Here is a 22,726-nt window from a genome sequence, read left to right on the forward strand (position 1 = left end):
GGCTGAGAAACCGAATTGATTTTAGAATTAATTTCATCTTTCTAGGCTGAGAAAGTAGGTGATGGAGAAAGGCACGTGCTTAATTAGTAAGTACGCGGCTTCGCATTGGGGTAAGAAACGGATAACACGTACTGGAATTCAAATATTTGAGGCAAAATAATGAATGGTCCAATTTTGTGCTTGTAAAGGACAAATGACAAGTGAGATAAGAGTGCAAAATGTGGCTATATTTCTGTGTCTCTCTAGATATAGATCAGAGAGAGAGAGAGGCCACAGCAGATCAGCATTTCAAAATCTATGTACTCCCCCCTCGAACCATCGCTGCTAAGTTTCCGAAATCAAGGGTGATCAACAGCCACCTGATCTTGCTCATTAGTGGCACAGAAAGCTCATCAGAGTACTTCGTTACCAGGTGATCCGATATAACTCCCTCCCCTCAGCAGTGATATATATATAGACACTCAAGATTTTTACAATTTTTAACATAAACTTTACTACTTTGTGAGAAAAAGATGGGTCAGATATATAATATTAATATAGTTGATGGAGATTATATTAATTACTTTTTGTTGTTTCAAGTGAATGGCATTAAATTCTAATTAAGATTGTATTCTTATATGGAATATCACCAAGATTTGGCTTTTTTGCTTCTTGTAATTTAGGCTGCAGGGACAAAGCCAAGGGGGCGAGGGGGGCCTGGCTTCTTGTAATCGCATGTTTTCCTTTTTAAAAATTTATAATTATCTAAGTGAAATATATTTAATAAAAAATAATTTATAATTATCTGGCATATAAGCTAGCTGCACAATGTGCGTAATTCATGTTATATAATAGTTTCTTAGCTTATTTTAGTTATAAAATTGAATATGAGATTTAATTGCATAGTCATGGGACTATATAATTTCCTTCCAATATAATTTGAATTTGAAGGCCGGTGGCGGCCTGTTTTTCTTGTCAGGAAATTCAGGAAAAAAATAGGAAACAAAGAAACCTTGATAGATGGCCGAGGAATCAGCAGCTATGGTCATACCAGAAGAAACAATTAATGCTGTAACAAATATTAATGAGCATCAGGGGCCAACATGGTTAGTAGAGAAAATCGAGCATGCTGATCGCATAGCGCTTAATCGCCCATCACGTCAAACTATTTTGAGTATTTACAGGGTTCCTCATTTGCTTCGGGAATTGAACAAAGAAGTTTACACACCTCTCAAGTTATTTCAATAGGGCCTTTTCACCACCGCTCGCAAAAATTGCAATCCATGGAAATTTATAAACTGAGATATTTCAAGAGGTTCATGGAAAGAATTACCAATATCAACAGGGATGAGATGTTAGCAAGCATTATACAAGATTCGGAAGAACGGGTATGTGGATGTTATGCAGAGACCATTTCATTTGATAGTGATACTTTGAGGCAAATTATCCTGGTGGATGCGACCTTCATCATTGAGTTTTTCTTGAGAGCTTGGTTAGAAGAAGATGACGACTATATAAAAGACCAGCCATGGGTGCTTTCTTGGATATATTCTGACTTGATAATACTTGAGAATCAACTTCCTTTCTCTATAATCGAGAAATTATATGAGCTGCTTCCACTCGATCAGTCTTCCTCAATATACCCATCAAGCTTCCTCAAGTTTACCGTTAACTTCTTTGAACAGAAGAATGTTCAAATGATACGTCATGATGATATAGATTCAGAAAAAGTAATGCACTTTGTTGATTTGTTGAGATACTTTTACTTGCCTCCTCACCAAATTAGGCTCCCAGACAGAAGTTTTAAGCTAGTTAACAAAATGCACTGTGCCTCCCAGCTGGCTGAGGCAGGATTGAAGTTTAAGGCAAGTTCAAGCACATCCATACTTGACCTAAAATTTAACGAGAAAGTGCTGGAAATCCCAAGATTTAAATTACGCAATGACACGGAGACTTATGCTCGGAACCTCATCGCCTTGGAGCAATGTGTCTATCAATTTGAAAGATATGTTACTGATTATTTTATGATGTTAGATTTCCTTATCAATACAGGCAAAGATGTGGATTTACTTATTCAACAGGGGATCCTTGTGAATGAAATGGGCGCCAACAATATTAGGCCACCTTTCGCCGGCAATTTGTGCACAGGTATCTCATTTAGGGATGTCAGCGATGATTATCATGATCTCTGTAGACAATTGGTGGATTTCCATAGAAAACATGGGTTCGTAATTCTGAAGAGTAGCTTGAAACATGATTATTTTTGCACGCCTTGGATGGGTGCTGCTACCATTGGTGCTATTATCTTGTTGATTTTCACTCTCATACAAATTGTTTGTACTGTCATTTCGACATTCAAGTAGAGTGAAATGCTGCTTGTGTAATAAGAGTATATATTAATGGATTGCTTGCGTTGTGATGTTATAATATCTTGAGTCAATACGATATGATCATTTCCTTTTTCTAGATGGAAAAAAAATATATGCTTATTAAATTGAAAAATCATATTTTAATTCTTTATTCTTCTCACGCACGGATGAGCCAATTCATTATATATGCGAACACGAAAAACCTTTTCTGGGACGAAAATTGTAATTAAAATTTAGAGTGGTTAGCCTGAGTGTGACAATTAAAATAAAGAGAGTGAATCTGTTGTGCAAGTAAGAGTGAAAGCTATGATCTCTAGTTATTATCTGTTTGTCTTGTGTTTGCTAATATCTTAATAAAGTGATTTTGGTTATTTTCTATTAAGAGCTTCTCCAAACCCACCAAGTGTTTTGTCCCTAAATCTCGTTCGAAAAGTTGATAACACAGTCTGTTATTCAAACCGCATATATCAAACCGAATGGTTTCAAGAGTGTTCGAAAAGATGATATCACATTCGAATATTGAATGCAAATGTCACAGTCCATGAATGGAATGGTTGGGCTGGGCTTAGGCCAAGTCTAATAGGGACTGATTTACTTAGTTGTTATTTCATCTTATGGAGTGGCCACAGAGAAGCTAGGCCTTAGTTGTTTTGCTTTCTTTTATTGAGTTTGTTTAGTTAACGGTCATGGATCTAGTTTAAGGCTGAGGCCTTTTTCCTTTGTTGCAAGACCTTCATATAAGGTTATTGTAGCTACCGAAAGGGGCATCGAGAAAGAAACTAAATAAAAAGTCTATTTTCCTTCTCTTCTCATCTTCTTCATTCTTCTATGGAAGTGCTCTCCTCGAAGTGAGCAATCTCAGCATATTTATTCTTAAGTAACTTAAGGTGCGTTACAATTGGTATCAGAGAGACACCGATCTCTGTATCATCAAGTTATGGAAATGGAAGAAATTATCTCATCATTACTCAAATTCAAAGAACCGGTCGAGCAATCACAATAACGCTATGAAGTTATTCTGCAAACATTCAAAGATGTCAAGAACGGCTTTGAAGGCTTCATGAAGAACTTTAATGAAGAGTTCACCTATCTGGAACACCAACTCTACGTTCTACAGAAAAGGGAAAAATGCGCAGCAACTGTAGAAGAAAAAGAGGGAGTCAACCCAGATCATGTTCCTCTTTCTCTTGTTCCCATAAATCCCGTTAGAAATCGAAGACCATTTTCTCCATTCTCATATCTTCATCGTTGACAATCGGGTTCTTCCTTCATTCACAAGAATTATTTCATTTCTCTTTCATTTTCATCAGTCAAGCCTAGCAATAACTTAAGTATCAGGATGAATCTATATAGATGGAAATTGATCCTGGTGGTCTCTGATTACTACCCTCACGTTTCTTCTTCTATGGCGTCTATCTCTATCAATGTTGTTTCCGCTCAGCAAAGCATCCTCTCTCCCCGATATTTCCCTCAAATCTGATTTTCACTCAATATTTCCTTACGGACTAGTCTATTGAGCTCTGCAACGACACCCATGACGATCGTTCATCCTCCTTCCATGACCACCGTAACCACCCATATTTGGGCAATTGAAACCTGAACCTCCGAGTCCTTTCTCGCCCTAAGGTCACGAAACAAGTAGAGATCCTCCAAACCGTTGGGCTAGACCACGATGAGAAGGTCTTTCTTTCGATCGACCATGGTCTCCTTAAGGTCGTAGTGATGCAGTTCAACACCAACCAGCTCCTCGTCGGACAGCCACAAGCTGCATCTAAAGGTGGCTATAATGGATTCAATGGTGGTAGTAGAGGTGGTGGAGGCTTGGGGGGGGGGGGGGGGGGGCGCTGCTTTCATGGAAAGGGCGGTTCGAGGAGTGACAAAGGTGGCCCTCCTAAAGGTGGTGTGCATCTCAATTTCGGTCGAGATCCCAGTGCTCAATATACAATCGAAGGTATGGTTGAGGTATATAAAGTCCTTTCTACCTTGCTTGTAATCTATAGTGGAGGGAAAATATTCATGGGTTTGCAAGTTTTAGGAGATAAGAAATTTGCGCCTCAGTTGCTTGATTTTTTGTCACTTAAAGTTGTTTTTAAGTCCTTTGATATATTACTTGGTTCTGTTTGTTCAAGAATGTAACACCCGGACTCAGAATTTGTATGGTTGGACCATGGTTTTATTTATTTATTATTTTTTTTTTTTTTATTTTTGGTTTCTAGGTTATGGATAGAGTAGTGATTTTTTTTTTTTTTTTTTTAGCGTTTGGCCCATCAGTTGCGGATTAAGGCCGCACCCGTTTGACTAAACCTTAGAAAACCTTTCGGTTTTTGAGGTAGCAGATTCTCTCGTTTTATTTATTTTTGGTTTCTAGGTTATGGATCGAGTAGTGATTTTTTTTTTTTTTTTATTTAGCGTTTGGCCCATCAGTTGCGGATTGAGGCCGCACCCGTTTGACTAAACCTTAGAAAACCTTTCGGTTTTTGAGGTAGCAGATTCTCTCACCCGCTCGACTCTCTTCCCAGCCGCATGCATGTCCCTCATGCACATCCCTCGTCCGTTTGGTTTCATCTAGGGTTTTCTTTTCATGTTTAATCATCTATTTATATATATACATACGAAGAAAACTCACGCCGCTGCCTTCCCACGCGAAACCATAAGGCAGACCACTGCCCTCCCACACGAAACCGTAAGCCAGACCACCGTGAACCACTCCCACTGCCAAGCCCTTCCACGCTGCAACCCACATGACTGGCCCCTCACACGACGGAAAACACTACCCCGAAGTAGAACCAACCACAGCAAGCCTCCACAGGCAACCTCACGTCGCCCAGATAAACCCCGAAAGAAGCCAAAACTGCTCTGTTTTTGCATCAAAAAACAGAGTACTTCCTTAGCCAGGCCCTCCTTCCCAAGCACGCGTTCAACCACTGTCCTCGACGGAAACAGCCATAACCTGGTCTTGCTAGCTACGCCCTGCACCACCTTGCTACACTACCGTCGACTCAAACCACCACCCTCTCTCTTGGTAACACCTCCATGCACACGCGGTGTGTCACTCTCTATTGCATGAATTTGTCCCTCTCTCACCGTGTTTCTCTCTCTCTATCATTTGTAACTACCCAGGCACCGCCCTCACCACTGTCGACCTCAGCCAGTCCCTTCGCCGTCACACGTTTCCTTCCTCGGTGAGCCTCATCGCTGCCTCCTTCTTTTTCAAATTTGAAAGCAAGTTCCAGTTTTAGTGGATCCCGATAGTGCCGTTAGCATTTAGTTGGCTTAAAGTTTTTCCAGTTTTAGTGAGTTTTCGTCGCAAGCATTAGGTGGTTTGAGTTTATATATTTTTCGGTTGGGTTGGGTTGACTTTTACGAAGGGTTTTATGATGGCAGATAAGTCTTTTATTATGTTAGTAAAAAAAAATGTTTCTTAAATGCTTTAAATTTGTTATTTCTTTCAAAGGAATAATCGGTAATGTTGGATTTTTACTATGACTTAGTTTATTATATGGTTGTTGTATAATTTAAAATATTTTTGGTATAATTATATTATCTAGTATTAGATTTTATAATTACACTTCAATAGTAAATAAGTTAGACTTTTAAATGTTTTTAGTCGAAGTTATTAAATGGACATTGGCAATTTTAGAAAGGGATGATATATTTTGGGCTTTTAAGGGTTTTAGGTTTTGAGATATTAAAATAAGTTATTTTATAAGCCTAGGCTTAAATACTGAAATACGTGATTGATTGGAAATTTACGGGAATTACTTAATTATTTGATAGGTGACGATTGTTAATTGTTCGACATTTTGAGAAAAATTCTGAAAAGTTAAGAAGTTCAAGTAAGCAGAGTTCTTATGCTAGATTTTGCATTAAATAAAATGAACTGAGGTCCTTTTGAAAAATATGCATGTTTTGTTATGAAAATAAATTTGAACTACCTCAGTTATTTGTTCTGCATTACTCATGAGATTCTGTTTAAGAAGAAAGTATTTTCTGTCATGACTGATGTAGACATGAGCTTATTTTTGACATTCTGTTTCTGAACTTTGAAAATGAGAGCGAATATGAAATTTGTGCATAAATTATGTTGTGATATGATTTTGTTCTATTTTGAAGATTTTTTGTTCAGTACTCTATTTGGATAAGACGTGATTTCTGAAAACGTTTGGCATGACTCTCTGATTCTGAATTTGATATGTTTCCGTTCTGTTCAGTTACGGCCCTACCACGGGTGATAATAGTGGCATACGGCCCAACCACGGGTTACAATAGTAGATACGGCCCAACCACGGGTTACAATAGTGGATACGGTCCAACCACGGGTTATAATAGTGGATACGGCCCAACCACGAGTTATAATAGTGGATACGGCCCAACCACAGGTAATAATAGTGGATACGGCCCAACCACGGGTAATAATAGTAGATACGGCCCTGCCACGGGTTATAGTAGTGGTCTCTATTTTGAGTGCACACCTTGGTGACAGAGTGTTTCATGTTCTGCTTGGCTATCCGCATATGCACAACCCTACCACGGGGATTATACATGGCCTCTGTTCTGATATAATGTTCTGATGATGATGATGATCTTTTATGCTATGCCAAAGAATATTTTGAATGAAATTATTTCTAAATCTTCGCTCTGATATTTTGATAACATATTCTGCTTCCACACTCTGAAAATGAAAATGTTTTGTTCTGCATTCTAATCTTTGTAAATGCTCATGTTTATACACTGGTATATGTTCTCTGCTTACTGAGTTATTGATAACTCACCCATTATCTCTATATATTTTTCAGATAATTTTGATGGTTCAGTTGGAGAACAAGAGAATGAAGTTTTAGCAAAGTGTGATGATCGAAGTGGAATAAGTACCTGAGGGTACAAGTGCTTATCTGAGAGTCGTTGTTAGTAAACTGATTTTATTTTTCGGTTATTTTTTATCTTATGAGTTAAGGATAATTTCGAGTTTTGGAGAGTTTTTAATTTATGTCATTGAGGTTTTCTTTATTGTCCCCATGGAAGAACTTAGATATTTGGTTTAATTAACTGGATTAATGTTTTATGGAATTTTCTGGACTTTATAGTTGTATTATTTAAGTTGATTTTAGGTATTAAGAGTTAACTCTCTGGACCTCCGGGAACGGGGCGTTACAAAGAACTTCTCAGTTTCCTCCCGACAAAAATGGGGTTTTAAGTCATGATGGTAGTCATTTGGCAAGCACATATAGTGCTCTAGCCATACTAAAAATTGTTGGCTATGACTTCTTAAGTATCGACTCTGAAATGAGATTGACACAGGTATAGGGAAAACCACGGCTGCCACCTTTTGGGCTGAATGAGTTGTCCATGCTCTTGGATTCTAAAGGAAGAATCGTGGATTCAAAAGCTTTAAGAAAGAGAATATTTTATGAGGGAGTGGAGCATGGATTACGAAAGGAGTTATGGGCATTCTCTCTTGGATACCATCGCTATGATTCAAAATATGCCGAGAGGAAATCTTGTCTGTCCCTTAAAAGGACAGAGTATGACACCATAAAGATTAAGCGGCAAAATATCTCCCTTGATCATGCAAAACGATTTACAAAATTTAGGGAGAGAAAATGCCTTCTTGAAAATGATGTGATAAGGACTGACAGATCGCTCTTCTTCTACGATGGGGAAGATAATGCAAATGTGAATCTGATGTGTGATATTTTTCTAACATACTCATTCTACAACTTTGATCTTTTTACTGCCAGAGTATGAGTGATCCATTGTTTGTAATAGATGATGGGTCAGAGGCATCTTGGTGTTTTGTTGCAGCTTGTGCAAAAATAACAGACATCTCACTAGAAGCAGTTGGGTCGCTCTGCAAATCTTTGGAGACCTTTTCGTTGAATTTAGAGTACATAAGCACAAAGGGTTACTTGTTGTGGCCAAGGGATGTCCTCCTTTGAAAATTCTGAAGCTAAAATGTGTTAATGTTACTGATGAGACTTTGGCAGCTATTGGCACTGGTTGTTCATTGCTAGAGTTCTATATAGCTTACAGATATTTACTGATAGGCGTCTACAGGCAATTAGCAATCTTACCCTAAGTGATTGTTATCTCCTAAGCGACAAGGGCTTGGAAGCAATTGCAACTGGTTGCAAGGAACTTACACAGCTGGAAGTTAATGGGTACCATAATATCATAACTATGGGACTGGTATATGCAGCAACACCCCTTTATGGTGTTAGTATTATGAAACATGAAGTGATTGTTGGTACAAAGAAAATTCTTGTCGCTTAGTTGACATTGTTGGTGGGACAATTGTGGGCCAGGATACTACACCTTGTGGACAAGGTGCTTCTATGGGGGATGGTTTGTCATAGTCCATGAATGGAAATTGGAATGGTTGGGCCAGGCTTGGGCCAAGTCTAATAGGGATTGATTTACTTAGTTGTTATTTCATCTTATGGAGTGGGCCGCAAAGTAGTTGGTTTGCTTTCTTTTATTGAGTTTGTTTAGTTAACAGTCGCGGGTCTTGTTTAAGGCTAAGGCATTTTTCCTTTGTTGTAAGACCTTCATATAAGGTTACTGTAGCTACCGAAAGGGGCATCGAGAAACTAAATGAAAAGTCTATTTACCTTCTTTTCTCATCTTCTTCATTCTTCTATAAAGGTGCCCCCTCGAAGTGAGCAATTTCAGTATATTTGTTCTTAAGTAACTTGCGGTGTGTTATATCAAATAGTTTGAAACAGAGTAATATGTGATTGGATGGTCAACTATTATATATTGTTCAAATGTTGCAACTACATCTAAAACCATATTGAAAGGGATATTTATCAGTTCTACCAGGCTGACTCGACACCCTTTCTCGAAGGCCCACTTGACCGGTGAGCAGTCCACCTCTGTGAGAACCTAGGCTTGGTCTACGATGTACGTGTTAGGGAGAGAAAATGAAAGGGAAGTCGCATCATCTAAATGTGTTGTAGCCAACATTAAATGCCCAGAGGCAGCCACAAGCAACATCCCCGGCTGGAATCACACATTTTCCAGAAATCCAGATGGTGGGCGCATCTTCTCCACCTAACACAAGAAACATACGTGTTAGGAGACACAACCACGTTCGATACGGCAACACGACGCCTAAGGCAGCAGGTAGTCCTGCCGCAAGTGTTGCATTCAGTACGATGCTCCATCCGAGGACCACCTTAATCAATGTATATAAACCCATCCCCAAGTATAGTTAACCGATTTCCTCTCCTCTTTCTCATACGCTCAAGTTGTTCGTCCTTCTCACGATACTTCATTCTCTACATTACCTTTGGCATCGGAGGAATCCCTCGCCACCCCGAGCCCGCATTTTTAAGTGTTTTGCATGCTAACAAGACCCCCCTTGAAGGAGTTGCTCGGGATATAAAACACATCATCAATAGTAGCGTCATATGTGGGATCTTTTTGAATAGCATGTCATTTGTATGCTAACAACGATGCATTTGCAGACCACCTGCGAACAAGAAGCATGTAAGCAATGCTCGCTGAAGTGGAAGACGTGGTTAGAAGACTGCAACGGAAGTGGGGAGGCTCTAGCATGAGAATGAAGCTCTGGGAAGAGGAAGCGATGGACTGCTGGAAGATGTTGAACTAGGCCAGAGTGAACATGCCGAGTCGTGGAGCCCAACAGGAGTACATGCAGTCAACAAAGAGAGAAAACAGATGCATCACGAGTTGCACGGTCTTACGGATAAATACGATGAGATAGCCAAGAAGATGGATGCATCGTCCTCTATGGACCAACTGCTCACAAGTACTAATTTTCAATACAACGTGGAGGCCATGGATGCTCCTCTCCTGCCCAAGTTCAAATTCCCTCAAATGCATATGTACGATGGATCTAAGGATTCCCTCGAGCATTCAAAAAATTTTATGGCCCACATAACCCTCCACGGGTTCTTCTAGAGGACATGTGCATCCGTCTCTTGGGCCACATGGTGAAAGACACTATGGTCGATCCATTACCTGATCTGACTGATAATCTTCTTGTGCATCTTTTTCCACAACTGATCTGTAACTTCATCTGGCTTCTTCCCTTCATTCTCTAATGGGTAAGACAGATATTTAAGAGATCATCCATCCGAGGTCTCCAAAGACTATAGTTTGAGGCAGCCAGTTTTATCGTGGCGCCTGATGTTAAATCATCCATGGACTTAGACCGATTCTAAATTCAATGTGTAAGTACATGATCTTTGAGGTGGAATCTCGCAAAACAGACAACATCGTTGTGTCCGAAATGCTTGATTTTGTTAGAAACGAGTCTTATTTCATCAAAATCAGACTCAGATAGCATAAGGATGAGTAAAATCACCAAAACAGGAACTCTGTCACACGTGGACCGTGTTAAAAAGCATAGGCTCGTGTGAGTGACAAGTCGGTCTGGAGCGCATGGGGCACGTGGGGCTCACGCGTTGGACCCTCTCCGGAGTGCCTGTGGCGTGTGGGCATTAATATAGTTTATAATGTGGATTCAAGTAAAATTTTGAGGTTTGATATAATCTTAATTATCTTGTTCAATAAGAAACCAAAGTACACTTTCTTCTATGGTGGCCAAGACAAAGAATGGATCAAAAAATTTGATCTATGGCAGGTCATGTGGCTCAAGATAAGCTCATAACCAAACTAGGCATTTCCATAATGTGGTATCCAATTGGAAAGGACAACAAAATCGATGCTAAACAACGTTTATTGAAAGTCACTCATGGGAATTCGAAAAAAGTCAACAAGCTTTTGGATCTCTTCAGGACTGATAAGAGGGGATGGGTTGAGCAACGAGAATGGAGTGTGGGTCTCTGATCATGGGGGGAAAATGCTGGCCGTCTTGGAGCGTTTTGACGAGCACTAGAAGGCAAAAGTCAAAGAAATAGGCTTAAAAAGAAGTTTTGTGTATAGCCATGACCACTTTAAATAGATGGCTATTATATGGATCATGGTTGATCTGTAATACTTTGCAATAATAAAGGGCATCCTGATTACGTGGGTCATGATCTGATGTCAATGTTGTTTGGAATTAGGTATCTATATATGTAATTGTTTGACATTCGTGGTGCCATGGGGAGGTTTTTTATGGAAATTCTCTGCTTGGCCAGCTGCATGTTTTGGTTAAGGAGTTGGGTCTAGGACTCTAGTCAATAGTGAATATCTAATCAAGTTCTATCTTCTTATTTATTCATCTAAATTTGTAATGATTTTCACTTCTATCAAAGACATCTTTAAAATTTGATGAGAAGTACATATTTTTCATAAATTCAAAACCTCCCTAGTCATAACCCCACATTAGACTAGCTATTGGATTAGTTAAAATAATAATATTATTTTTAATTTATTTTTTTTATATTCTACAATTACACTAATCATATGTTAATTAATAATTTAATTTGATACTTAAATTATTGTTTCCCAAATAACTTTTTTTCTCAACCTAATTAATATTGATTAATTCTTAAACTGTGGTGGCATTAATCTGAAAGTTGGAGGAAGTGATTTTGTAATAAAATAATGGAAATACACTATGAACAGTATCTCTTCAAATATGAAGATGAAAGTAAATACACTGTAGCTCAAAGTTGGAGTTTTGATTGTTTAGCAAATCTAATGTAAGGATTTTAACCACAAACCATTCAAATTTTAAAGATTTCTCCATTTTGAAGAGACCAATGCCAGTGGTCTAATTTCATTCAAAATTGCGCGAGAGAAAAATAATTTATTTTTTCATTATTTATTAGACAAGTAGTGATATTTGAAAGTTGTTACACCATATATCATTCACATAATATTATTTGATTTTTAAGATTCAAATTTTAAAATTTATCTTTTAAATCAACTTATACAACGTCTATGATGTGTAGTGTAAAGGATTTTAAATAAAATTATACTTTATCAAACATATGTTCAACCCTAGTCATGGAAAGGTTGGGTGAATCAATCTATTAATGCATGCACATTTTACCTTAAATTGGCATTGATATTTTTTTTTTATCTCATACGTCAAGTAATTATTAAATATTTTTAAAATAACAATATATGATTATGGAATATTTTATCTTATTGCACTATATCATATCATTAAAAATTATTAATTATATTTTAATTTTAATTATAAGAAGATATTATATAACTACACTTCATCTTACTTCTACCCTATTAGGTGAATTATTTGTACAATTCTATAGTGTACAAATCTCATATACTTCTTTTGAAAAAATTAGATAAATCTGAAATTCATATAAAAAAATTCACTTTTTAATGACGAACGTATCTATTTTTTTTTAAAAATACACGAGACTATATTTATGTAACATTATCTGTTAAACTCTAAATTTAATATTTAAAAAAAATAAGAATTGGATATAATAACTGATAAAGAAAAACATATTAAAGTGAAAGATGTGTAATATAATATAACTCTTATAACAGGATAAAATGAAAATGGCACTGCACATCTTCACTGTCTCAGTTAAGACTTACCATATAAACAAGTGCTGAAAATGGGAATAAAAACACAGTCGCTCTGTACACAGACCCAACGTTACTGCTGCCACCAAGACGCCATTCATTTGGTTGTCTCCCTCTCCTTCTCTCGCTCTCACACCCTCTCAGTCTCTCTGATCCCTCTATTAACATTGAATTCTACCTCTCGTCCCCACCTGCCTCGGTTTCTCGGAAGGAATCAGCTAAACGTCGTCGTCTTCGCCTTCTTCGAGTACCAAAGCGGCACCGAACACTCTTCCGGACTTTTCAGGTATGGGGGTTTAAGTATTTTGGAGGCGGCCCGTTTGGTTTCCGAATAAAAAAAAAATGTGGTAAAAGAGGAATCTGGATTGTGACTCTTGAAATTCTTTGTTATCTGAGATTCGAGAGAACAGTAATGACCGTGCCTCTACTGTGTGTAAAGTGCAGCCTACTGTTGATGATAGAATAGTTCGATAGGAAATTCTCGTTAGTATTGAAGGTTACATGTCTCTATTTTTGGTAGGATCACTAATGATAATTGCTTTGTCTTAAATGGCTTGTTTTGTTTGTGAATGCTTCTCTCTCTGCAATTTGATTGATACCTTCGTTCCCATCTCTCCAATGGTCCTCGGTTTTTTTATTTGACTACCAATGTAAAACTATGTCGCGGTCTCTTAAAGCTTTGTTCGATGGAGATGACAAATGTCGGTTGGCTTACTCTTTGTGCCAAGACAAGCCCTTCTGATTGATTCTTTTGATTAATAAACAAATGAATGGATAAATAAATAAATTAGGATTGTCTATCCATTTGAATACGTCCCTCACTTGGAACGAGTTTGTTCTTGTATCTTGCTATTTCCTCTCACTACCAATAGATTTGCATCTCATTTTAGGATCTATAACCTGTTTGTATATGAGGGGGTGTGAATGGAGATGGAGTTAGATTCTAATTCGAATAGGCATTATGAATTTATTGGTTCTTTTTTAGGTCATTATCGGCATATTGTCAATAGGCACTAACTGTTTTGATTCAATTGCCCAAATATTGTGGAAATAAAATTTGGTTATTACCTCACACTGAAATGGAAGTGACCTCATAACTTGATCAGTGGCCAGTCTTAATGTTTTAAATATTTGATTCATAAACTTTAGCTTTCAAACGTTTGCATTAAGCATGTATACCTATATCTGACTTTGTAAAATATTGCCTTCCTTGATCAAAATTAACATCTTGCATGACCCTCCCGGGCACTATCTTTTTCAATAAATCCATCCTCCTGTACAATATGATGGGAAAAATGATAATAGTAATAATAAAGGGGGAACAAAACAGGTATTAGTCAATCCTTACCCCACAAGTTAAACAAAGAGAACATGGGGAAAGGGGGGCGTAGGGAAAACCCATCTTTCCAGGAGTTATACAAGAGATTTTAAGGCCGGTTTGGGGTTGGGGATGGAAGCTCTTGAATGTCAAGTTCTGGGGGGATGGAAGCTCTTGAATGTCAAGTTCTGGGGGGATGGGAGCTCTTGAGTTTTTCTCAATGCCCAGTGCTGTTCCTCCGCTTTTTTCTCACCATGAAACTCTTCTCTTAGTTCCTTTTAATTTATGATTAACAGTTGAAGTATGCAAATTAACTCTAGCTCAAAATCTCAAATGGCCCTTCGCCCTCTCTTAAGAATAGAGTGAAGAGTGTGGTTGTGTGTTTAAGATGTGTTGGGTAAAATCAAAATTATGATTGTCACATCGAGTTTTGGGAAATAGAAACTTTATATGCTCGTTTCTTGAGGAAGATGGCTGTATAGAGCTGTTGAGGGACATCTGGTGTTTCTAAGCAAGAACTTGGTTTTTCTGCATCCTAATTTTACAACTTTCTGACTGGAAGACTGTTCAGTACGACACATTGTGAACCAGTATTTTAAGTTTCATCTTGGTATGTTGTAAAGGTTGTCACTAAGCAATGATATACATTTTTCATAATTGCGTGGAATGGATGTGGTAGTTTATCAACTGCTAGGAAATTAACATAAAAGGTCCGAGAAGATCTTGTGGATTGCTGCTGGCTCAGAATCTGAATTATTGGCTCTCATTCCTTAAAGGGTGGTATTGTGCGTCTGTATTGTGCATGCTTATCAGCTTAGTTGATTCTCCTATACATTTTTTGCCTAGTCTTCTCTGACCATCTTAAGGGTATTCAAGAGACCAGCCATGGGGCTTTTATGAGTCCAGCGATTGAGTACTGATAATCCTCATTGTTTGATATATTGTGAACGGCAAGTCTTTTAACTTGATGCTATTTGTCTGCATGACAAAAGGATGCTTGAAAATCTTTCCACTTGAGGGAACATGGGCAGCTGAGGGGTGATGGAGTTGGATGACTCGGTTTGTTCTTCTTCCAGTTGCTAGTGTTGGTTCTGCTGGTCCATTAGATGTTACGTCTTTCCTTGAACTCTAAACTTCTGACTTTGGAGGCTCATGTTGTTGAATGCTTTTACAGATGACTAAACTTATGTCTGGTTCTTTGAGTATAGATTTGATTTTTCGAAGATGAACATTTGAATTTGGAGAATATATGCTGCCTCTGTACAAGAAGTGAGCCCCACTTTGGTGCCTTAGTAAGAAACCTCTGTACTTAAAATTACTGGATCACGGAGAAATAGGATGGAAATAGCTTTTAGGTTATCAGTTATCACTAATAGATGTAATATGTTGTCTCTTCTGAGGCTGTGAAATTGTGTTAACATCCTAAAAAAGCCATTTCTTATCTATATTTAGCCTCTTATTCCTTGGTAGTGTTGGCCTCGTCCTATTATTTATGAGAAGCACGACTGTGTTGGAATTTCTTCGGTATAGGATTTCAAATCATAAAGCAAAATTAGGTCCTGTTTTTAGGTCCTGGTAGGCACATCAATTCTTATTAAAAGAAGCTATTAGGGGTTGGGCACGTTGTTTGTAGTCCCAGTATTCTCACAAAAACCACTTTGTATGTTCTCGAGGAGAATCTTTATAGCTATTGTACGAGGGTTGGTGGTTAGATCTCTAGTGGATTTATTGGCTGGCTTATTTAAGGTAAACATATCTGTAAAGAGCGGCATCAGGTTATACTGATTCTGAAGAAATGTTGCCTATTCTCATAACGGTTTTTCAATTGGTTCCGTCCGCCTTTTATGCATTACAAGTTAATTAGTGTAGCACTTCTCCTCAGTTGATCTTCTGCATTCCCTTTTACTCATCATAATTGTTTCTTGTCTTCTTCTATTTGTTTTCTGTTAAATATGAGATTCTGATTGTCCCCGTCCTTTGCTGATAAATGAATATGTTGTTGGGTGCAGAGGTTAGTTTTTCCATGGAGAGCTCTGATGATGAAAAGGATGGAGTCCTTGGGAATTACATTCCAACAGAACTGACGCGTGTTTTGGCATCCAGTGGAGTAAAATTTGTGGATCAAGTACTGAATGGGCAAAATGAACTTTGTTTGGAAAATTTTCGAATGGATAAGCATGTATTTTACAAGTTGTGCGACATTTTGCAAGCCAAAGGCTTGCTACGCCACACAAATCGAATCAAGATTGAGGAGCAATTAGCCATTTTCATGTTCGTAATTGGCCATAATCTACGAACACGAGCTGTCCAAGAGTTATTCCGATATTCAGGAGAAACCATTAGCCGCCATTTCAATAATGTTTTGAATGCAATTATGGCAATTTCATTAGATTTCTTTCAACCTCCGGGTTCAGATGTACCACCTGAGATTTTGGAAGACCCAAGATTTTATCCGTACTTTCAGGTAACATAAATTGTTAAGGTTGACTGGCATCTCGTTTCTGGTTAATCTTTTTTTCGTTTTCCATTTGTTTTCTGTTAGGATTGTGTGGGAGCCGTTGATGGGATCCATATTCCAGTTATGGTAGGTGTAGATGAGCAAGGACCTTTCCGCAATAAGAATGGCATGCTTTCACAAAATGTTCTGGCAGCTTGCTCATTTGATCTAAAGTTCCATTATGTCCTAGCGGGCTGGGAAGGCTCAGCATCAGATTTGCAAGTCCTAAATTCTGCACTGACAAGGCGGAATAAACTGCAGGTCCCTAAAGGTATGGTCTGTATTTGGGAAGTTGTCATTAGTCGGATGTTTTCACCTTCTGCTAAAACAGTATGAAGTTCTTACTTCAATTCTTGTATACAAAATTACGATGATGGCAGGTAAATACTATCTTGTGGACAACAAGTATGCAAATATGGCAGGTTTCATTGCCCCATATCCTGACATTCCCTATTACCTGAAGGAATATCCGATTGGCTATCAACCACAAGATGTCAGAGAGCTATTTAATGAACGGCACTCACTGTTACGAAATGCCACTGATCGCACATTTGGCGCTTTGAAGGCAAGATTCCCTATATTGATGTCTGCTCCTCCATACCCATTACAAACACAGGTGAAATTGGTCGTGGCAGCATGTGCAATACACAATTACATCCGTAGGGAGAAACCAGATGATTGGATCTTTAGAATGTATGAACAAGAAGGTACTGTATTCGAGGATTCATTGCCTCCTTTAGATGTGGAACAACCCATTATGCATATTGACACCCAAGACCCGGACATTGGTGTTGAAACAGAACAACTAGAAATTTCTTCACAACTGCGAGACTCTATAGCAACCGAAATGTGGAATGACTATATCCATGATTTTTCAGCCATGTAAATTGACTTATTTTGGCAATAGTTTTCAGGCTAGGATTGAAAATATTTCAGGATCATGAACCGTATGAAGGTTTTGGAAGTGATTTTCATGATGTACATTGGCCTTGTTCATACAAAGAAAATAGATCAGTAGATCATACTTCTCAAACATGATTGCACTATGACAGGGTTTTTTTGAAAGGTTAAAGAGGGTTCCCTTTGAAAAAGGGTTTACGTTGGGGGCTTTTGTAATTGTGTGAGACAGATGTTTTAGCTTTACGACCAATTTGAGGCTTTAAAAAAATTAAAATAACTAAATCAACCATTGCAGGTGGTGATTGAACAGGGACGCCAATCTGTATATATTAATTAGGCGCAAAAAAAAAAAATTTGATTTTCTTTACTTGTGTGATATTCCAAATATACAACGTTGATGCCATTGTCGTTCGAATCCTTATGAACATAGTCAGAGAAGAGGGAGGGGGGTTATATGTATAGAATTCAAAATGCAAGTAGAGGTTTGGATGTTGAGATGAGATGAATTGAGATAAAAATTGAAAATTGAATAAAATATTATTATAATATAATTTTTAATATTATTATTATTTTAAAATTTGAAAAAGTTGAATTATTTATTATATTTTATGTAAAAATTTGAAAAAATTATAATAATTAAATGAGATGAGTTGATATGGAGCAAAACGAGTTTTTTCTTATGAAACAAATCCCACTAACATGGCAGTTTGGATTGATAAATATTCTCAATCTATTTTATCTAATCTAATAATTACAATTTTCATAAATTTTTATATAAAATTTAATTTTTTTAATAATAATATTAAAAAATAATATTCTTAACAACTTTTTATTTTATTTTTAATTTTACTCATTTCATGACTCAACCTTACATGTAGCCCTCTCTCTCATATCTCCCTCTCACTCAATGACCCTGCATGAATTAATTCAAAGACTGGGGGACCCATTAAGCAAAAGAATACTGATCTCTGATGAAAAAATAAAAATAAAAATTCTCACAAAAGCGAGACCTCGAGGCCATGCATGATGAACAAATACACATGAATATTACCCGGAGAAAATGACATAACTTCCGAGGGTTCTTATACTTTGCATCAATCGGATAACGCTGTCATGGATTCCTCATGCGTACTTCATCAACCGATTATCATGTTTACCATTTTACAAGATAATATGTTAGGAGCCTCAGGAATGCATGCATGCATGTGTCAATTACCATAACGCCAGTTCTAAATTCCAAGGACTAGAATATATGATTATCGTACGTAATTGGCTTTACTTTGTTCACAAAGGACATTATAATTAAAGAGCAAAACCACGAACTTAATTGGATTATATTGATTTTGTAGACCTCTCATGCAAAGTCAATGAGTAGTACTAGTAGTAGTACTTCAACTACTAATTTTCACATGAATGGCAGCCCCAAATTGAGCTGTAAAGTTTGGCATGGCATACAATGAGTATTAATGATGCTATAATTTCTCACCGCTCCCCTTATAATTCCTATGTGTGGTGACCATCCTTCTTTGAGATCACCCCCTTTCTAACGAGACTTTGATCTTTCGCACACTTTGAATAACACAATATGTTAAAAGGAGAAACGAGTTTGGAATTCAGCTTGCATCTAAGATGGAAATTAGTGACAAAAGATGGGTGCCCAAAGCAATATTCTTAGAGTAATTCTACATACAATCATGAAATGTGTAAACGTCGTGCAGTCGTTTTGAAAAAGAGTATGATTCACTATTAAAAAATTAATTTCTTTTCATGTAAATCTCATATTTATTTATTTTTTTTAAAATAATTATATAATACTTACACACTCACGATCGTAAATATTCTTATACTATTTTTCCTACTAATTTCAGACATAATATAAAAATAAATAAGGGTGATGAAATGTTGTGGACCTCACCACGCAAGAGACAGAGACAGAGACAGAGTCATAAAGGAGATGTAGGGGGTTGAAAGAATGAAGGGAATCTCTTAAAGAAGCATATGGTCAACATTCAAACCAATCAAGAGAACTAATCAACAGACACATGAACCTTTTGATGACTTTTGCAGCAATGTTGTCGGCAGTCTTCCAGCTACCTCTCAATTATGGTCTCTTTCATACCTAGCCTTCGCACAAAAAAGAAAAAGAAAAAAAAAAATGTAGACCGTAACCCTGTATTAATAAAGAAAACTTCCTGTCCATTTGCTAAGTTCAAAGTTTTTCTTATAAATATTTAGTAACGCTATATATAATATCATATAGTTATTTGGAGATTTACGTATAATGATCACTAATATTATTGATATCTTTATAAAAAATGATAATTATAATTGTAAATACATAAATACCGTCCAATTAATTTTAAAAAAATAAATAAATACAAAATTCACGTAAAAACTCTCATTCAATTTTTCTTTTATATTCCACGTTTATGAGAGAGAGAGAGAGGGGGGAGCAATAGATGCCTCAAGGGAGACAATACAAATGATGTTCGTAAAAACTCGAGGAACATCATCAATTAATGGTTTCAAACACAAATATTTTTTCCTAAATAAAGCCCACCCAACTCTACTTTCCTTTCAAAAACTTCCTTCAGCTACAATACTCTATACATTACGTACATTTGATTTCTGATATTTGTCACTCTTCTGACAGCAAGATAGATCAGATGTTGGATCCAGCAAACGACATGATGCCTCCACCCTCATCTCCCTCCATCTCCTCCGTTTCTTCCTCCGATCTTGACACTGAGGTACCCATTAACCTACATCCTTCAAACCCTTTAAAAATCTCTTCTTTTTCTTTCTGAATTTCTCTGTAAAACTTGATTTATTTAGTTAGTTATGAATGAGTGCAGTCTACAGGGTCTTTTTTTCATGATAGAAGCACAACTCTGGGGACTCTGATGGGCGTCAGCTTCCCTTCCATTGCCTTCAGAGCTTCATCTCAGCACAGGGAACCCCACGCGTCCGTGTCGGTGTCCGTTTCCACCGTGTCCCGGAAGACCAAGAAGGCCCGGAAGAACAAGAACAATGCACAGCCGCCTTTTGCGATGGTGGAGCGTCGGCGGAAATGGTGGCAGATTTGCAGGGACAACGAGGCGGTGCCGGCCTCGCTCGGAGAGTTTCTCGAGGTGGAACGGAGGTTCGGTGATGGCGCGTTCTTCGGTGCCGCGGAGGAACTCGAAGGCGTGGTGGTGGTGCAGCAGCATCAGATCAGGAACGGACACATGTTGTTTGCCGACGGGAGGGTACTTCCACCGGCCGCGGCGGACGTTGATGATGGATCATCGACGGCTGGGGCCCTTTGTAGATTCCCGGTTTCACTCACCGGAATCTGTGGTGGCGGTGTAGTATAAAACTTCCATTTTTTCTATTTTCTGGAGGGATTCTTAATTCATAATTGGAATTATTAACGATTATATTCAACATTTTTTTTGAACTTTTTTTTCTTAATCTATTTAAATTTTTAATTTGACAATTTTAAATTCTCCCTAATCAAATTTAGACTTCTAAATTTTAATTTTTTAAAAAAATTATTTTTTTAATTTCAATTTTATTAAAGCATAACCAAAATTTAAAAATAAATTATTATACAAATTATTATTATTATACATTAGTATTATATGTTATTATATGTTAATGTTTATATATTAGTATTACATGTTATTATACATTACTAGTACATCTTATTTTAATTTAGTTATTATATATTAATATTACATGTTATTATAAATTTATATATTTATATTTATACACAATACATCAGTATTAAATATTATAACTAGTATTATATGTTATTATATATTAGTGTTTATACATTAATGTTATATGGTAATAATAGTTAATAGTATGGTGTTTATATATACAAAACTATTATTAGCGAATTTAGCTTATTTATATTATAATATAAGCATATTATTTTATAATAATTTACTCATATTAATATATTATTGAATTTAATTAACTATATAAATTATAATTATACAAAATATATATTATTAATATATAAAAAATATATATATTTTTATAAAAATATATACAATATTAGAGTCGGAGTCGGAGTCTGTATATCGCCACCTCCAACTCCAACTTATCAAAGTCGGAATGGGGCCGGAACAAAGTTGGTGCGGAGTTGGATTTTCGAACTTTTACTCAACCCTGTCTGTTGGGTATCATTCGGCATAGATATTAGCTTTATTGGTTTTTTTTCTAATCATGTTGGGTTCCATTTTCACATAATATTGGGAAAAGAAAAATGAGATATAAAATCATCAAAGACAATCATCCCACGTGGTATTTGGAAAATTAATAATAATACACTCAAGACGGCAAATATTAGTTTTAAAAAAAAAAAAAAATTATCATCAATAGACTCAATGGATAGCGTGAAACCCTATGTGCTAAGAGCACTGGCAATGGACTAGCCATTGCCAAGTTCAAGTCTAATTTACATTTGAAATTTAGCTAAAATCTCTGGCATTGAACTCGGCAAACCTATATTTTTCTAACTTTAGCTACAGTAAAATCTTCACACTCGCTATACTTGGCGAGTAACTGTTGAAGAAGCAAACATTTATTTTATTATTTCCGCTCTCTTTCCCTCGTGATTTCTATTTCCCTCGTATTTGCCCTCATCTCTTTCCCTCGTCTCTTTGCCCTCGTCTTTCCCTCGTCTCTTTGCCCTCGTCTCGCCCTCGTCTCGCCATCGTCTCTTTGCCGTCGTCTCTCTGCCGTCGTCTCGCCGCCCTCGTCTCGACTTCGCATCTCGTCTTTTCCCCTTTCCCTCACCCTTTCCATTTTTGCAGCTCCATCGCGGCTTCTCTCTCTCGCTCTTCTCTCCGTTTGCCATTTTCTTTTTCTGAAACTCCGATCCTTCTTCTCTCTTTCTCAATCGATTTTCTCTCCTTTCGTGGGTTGATCTTCGACGGTTGGGCAATTTCCCCTCTCTCTCTCTCTCTCTCTCTCGGCTTGGCTCAACAACACAGAACTCTCTCTCGATTTGGGTAAGCTTTATTTGGGTAAGCTTTGTATTGAGTACGAATTTGTTAATTTCTGAAATGGGTATGAATTTGTTTGGGTAAGTTGGTTATTATCGTTGCTGATTTTTTTACAGTTGGTGTTGTTGATTTGTCTGAAGTTTGTGTATGGTTATGTTTCTTCAGTTGTTCATTATCGCGTCCAGCCAAACCT

At 37.2% G+C, this 22,726-nt stretch overlaps 3 protein-coding genes across 5 annotated transcripts; all 3 read left to right on the forward strand.

Annotated features, from left to right (window-relative positions):
• Nucleotides 1-214: 214 nt before the first annotated feature.
• Nucleotides 215-2,408, forward strand: LOC108993035 (UPF0481 protein At3g47200-like). 2 transcript variants are annotated; one of them, XM_018967798.2, is made up of 2 exons: nucleotides 215-412; nucleotides 931-2,408. In XM_018967798.2, the coding sequence occupies exon 2, from the start codon at nucleotides 1,263-1,265 to the stop codon at nucleotides 2,340-2,342; it is 1,080 nt and encodes a 359-aa protein (XP_018823343.1). In that variant the 5' UTR covers nucleotides 215-412; nucleotides 931-1,262; the 3' UTR covers nucleotides 2,343-2,408. The 2 variants fall into 2 exon arrangements, with proteins under 2 accessions (XP_018823343.1, XP_018823342.1); XM_018967797.2 differs by having other exon boundaries at nucleotides 959-2,408.
• A 10,383-nt stretch (nucleotides 2,409-12,791) lies between these two features.
• Nucleotides 12,792-17,669, forward strand: LOC108993030 (putative nuclease HARBI1). The gene is made up of 4 exons (XM_018967791.2): nucleotides 12,792-13,107; nucleotides 16,149-16,603; nucleotides 16,682-16,907; nucleotides 17,017-17,669. The coding sequence occupies exons 2-4, from the start codon at nucleotides 16,163-16,165 to the stop codon at nucleotides 17,520-17,522; spliced, it is 1,173 nt and encodes a 390-aa protein (XP_018823336.1). The 5' UTR covers nucleotides 12,792-13,107; nucleotides 16,149-16,162; the 3' UTR covers nucleotides 17,523-17,669.
• A 2,326-nt stretch (nucleotides 17,670-19,995) lies between these two features.
• Nucleotides 19,996-20,972, forward strand: LOC108993098 (uncharacterized protein At3g17950-like). Of its 2 annotated transcripts, none has more exons than XM_035686054.1 (3): nucleotides 19,996-20,023; nucleotides 20,190-20,286; nucleotides 20,392-20,972. In XM_035686054.1, exons 1-3 carry the CDS (start codon nucleotides 20,019-20,021, stop codon nucleotides 20,890-20,892), a joined length of 603 nt encoding a protein of 200 aa, XP_035541947.1. In that variant the 5' UTR covers nucleotides 19,996-20,018; the 3' UTR covers nucleotides 20,893-20,972. The 2 variants fall into 2 exon arrangements, with proteins under 2 accessions (XP_035541947.1, XP_035541948.1); XM_035686055.1 differs by having other exon boundaries at nucleotides 20,008-20,058.
• The last annotated feature ends 1,754 nt before the right edge of the window (nucleotides 20,973-22,726 follow it).

This window comes from Juglans regia, chromosome 15 (genome assembly GCF_001411555.2).
Source record: "Juglans regia cultivar Chandler chromosome 15, Walnut 2.0, whole genome shotgun sequence".
Lineage (NCBI taxonomy): Eukaryota > Viridiplantae > Streptophyta > Magnoliopsida > Fagales > Juglandaceae > Juglans > Juglans regia.